Source organism: Vicia villosa, linkage group LG1 (assembly GCF_029867415.1).
Source record: "Vicia villosa cultivar HV-30 ecotype Madison, WI linkage group LG1, Vvil1.0, whole genome shotgun sequence".
NCBI lineage: Eukaryota > Viridiplantae > Streptophyta > Magnoliopsida > Fabales > Fabaceae > Vicia > Vicia villosa.
This window is the reverse complement of record NC_081180.1, coordinates 233510231-233512700: the sequence shown is the minus strand read 5'-3', so window position 1 is coordinate 233512700 and position 2470 is coordinate 233510231. Positions and strand designations below refer to the sequence as shown.

Genomic DNA, 2470 nt, shown 5'->3' with positions numbered 1-2470 from the left:
GCAACGTCATTATTGTATGCTTCATATCCAGATCACCTATTCTTTTTATCACGGATAGTGGAATAAGGTTGATGCTTGATCCAAGATCGATCAATGCCTTTCCAACATTTATGTTTCCGATGGTTACTGGTAAGGTAACTCGTCCAGGATCTTTTTCTTTTTGGGGAAGGGTCCTTTGTATGATTGCACTGCAGCTTGCGTCAAGATGGATTGTTTCTTCATCAGTAATACGCCTCTTCTTTGTGAGGATTTCTTTCATGAATTTAGCATATGTTGGCATTTGTTCGAGTGCTTCGGCGAATGGAATGTTGATTTGTAAGCGCTTGAAGATGTCTAAAAACCGAGCATATTGCCGTTCTTTATCCTTTTTTGTTGGAGCATGTGGATATGGTAGATTTTGCACCGGTGGACCGATCAGCTTTCCTTTTTCTTCTCTTGTTCGTTGATTCTTCCTTGCACTGTTTGGTTCCATTATATTTTCTTCTTTCTGTCTGTCTTCAATAATCTCATCATGACTTTCATGTAATTTTTCTTCTCCCTCGTTAACTTGCTCTCTCTCTTTTTCTTCCAAAATTTTCTCTTCGTTTATCTCATTACTTCCCGATCCAAGCACTCGACCACTTCGTGTTGTAATAGACTTACAATGTTCCTTTGGATTCGTTTGTGATGTAGCTGTGAAAGTACCTTTTTGTTGGTCTGCCAATTGTTTTGCAATTTGTCCAACTTGGGTTTCGAGATTTTTGATGGAAGCATCGGTATTTTTCTGATTCGCAATTGAGAGTTGCATGAATTATTGCAGTGTATCTTCAAGTTTGGCAGTTCTGTCGGGTTGATTTGGATTCTGTGGTTGTTGATAACTTTGGTATTGATGTGGTCTGTTTGCAGTTCCGGTGTCTTGTCTCCACCCCTGACCATAATTGGCGTTGTTTCCTCGTTGGAAATTCTGACTGTTTTGATACGGTGTTGTCCTTTGCTGATTTCCCATGTAATTAACTTCCTCATTGGGTGGAGGGCAAAAACCAGTCTGATGATCTCCAGTGCATAATTCGCAATAAGCCACTTGATGTGAAGAGCTTGCCGGAGCATGCATTTCTTTGAGTTGTTGAGGAAGTTTGGACAGCTGTTTTGTTAGTTCCTCAACGGTTTGAGTGAGGAGTTTGTTTTGTGCTAAAATTGCATCGTTCGTTCCTAATTCCAGTACTCCTGGTTTCCTTTGGACAACACCTCGATTATGTTGAACTTGATGGTCTGTGAGGGCCATCCTATCAATAATTGCGACTGCTTCCTCTGCACTTTTTGCGAGTAAAGAACCGCCGGCTGTTGCATCGAGTAGAAGTTTCGGTTGAGGTAGTAGTCCATTACGGAAAATATGGACTTGTGACAGGCTATCGAAGCTGTGATTTGGACACTTTCGTAACATGGATTTATAACGCTCCCAAGCCTCGCACAAGGTTTCATTTGTCGCTTGAGTGAATGTTGCTATTACTGTCTTTGCGTCCATAAATCGATTGTGAGAGAAGAACCTGTTGAGAAAGTGCTTTTCCAAGACATTCCAGTTGGTCATTGTCTCTGTTGATTGGTCAAGATACCAGTCTTTCGCTTTTCCGATCAATGAATATGGAAAGAGTCTCATAAACACGGCTTCCTCTTCCGCCTCAGGAGCTCCTAACGTACCAGCGATCTCATAAAACTTTGTGAGGTGTGTGTATGGATCCTCATGGTCAAGACCTGCAAAAGGGTTAGCATAAATGATTTGCAGCAGTCCTGTTTTCATTTCAGCGCGTCGTGCAGCTGGATTGTTGGTGAGACGGGCGAACCGTCTTGGGCTGCTTTCGCAGGGAGGTTCCCTCTGATGTTCTTCTGCCATTTTTGTGACTGGTGCAGCTGATGTGGTTTCTTTTTTTCTATTTTTGTTAGCTTGTTTCAGTTTCCTTGCACGTCTTTTGTTCTTTCGCACAGTTCTCTCGATCTCGGGATCGAAAGGTACTATTTCCTTTGAGTTTGTACCTCGCATACAAAAGCCTTGCAATTCTAACAAGAGATGTTAGGATAAGTTAAGTATATGTACAATTATATATGCAGTATTTTGAACAAATATACATGCTTCTAAAAGAGAACAATAATCGTGTTTGGTTCGTAATATCTAAACGTCAGTCCCCGGCAACGGCGCCATTTTGATGTTGTGTAACTCAAAAGAAAGTATTTTTATCGTATCCACAGAGACTGGAGTGATATTACTATTAATCCGAGTATTGAAAATCCATTAGAAGTTTAAGATTGCAAAAGCTTGGTTTAATTTAGTAAGAATTTTCTTTGTAATAGAATAGACTATAATTAAGATGCAAATTTTGTAACAGAAATTGTAGAATCTTTATAAAGCTTGCAGGGATTGGTTTCCTCTATTGTTAGTATATATTTTTAACTGATATATCTTTTATACTCATCCTATCATTCTTATCTCCATATACTT

General features: G+C 39.8%; 1 protein-coding gene across 1 annotated transcript; it reads right to left on the bottom strand.

Annotated features, from left to right (window-relative positions):
* Positions 1 to 790: 790 nt before the first annotated feature.
* Positions 791 to 1867, bottom strand: LOC131596564 (uncharacterized). The gene has a single exon (XM_058869250.1). It carries the CDS (start codon positions 1865 to 1867, stop codon positions 791 to 793), a length of 1077 nt encoding a protein of 358 aa, XP_058725233.1.
* Positions 1868 to 2470: the final 603 nt, after the last annotated feature.

Excerpts from the sequence above, each read along its gene's own strand:
- LOC131596564 (XM_058869250.1), bottom strand. The coding sequence starts at position 1,867 with ATGGCAGAAGAACATCAGAGGGAACCTCCCTGCGAAAGCAGCCCAAGA.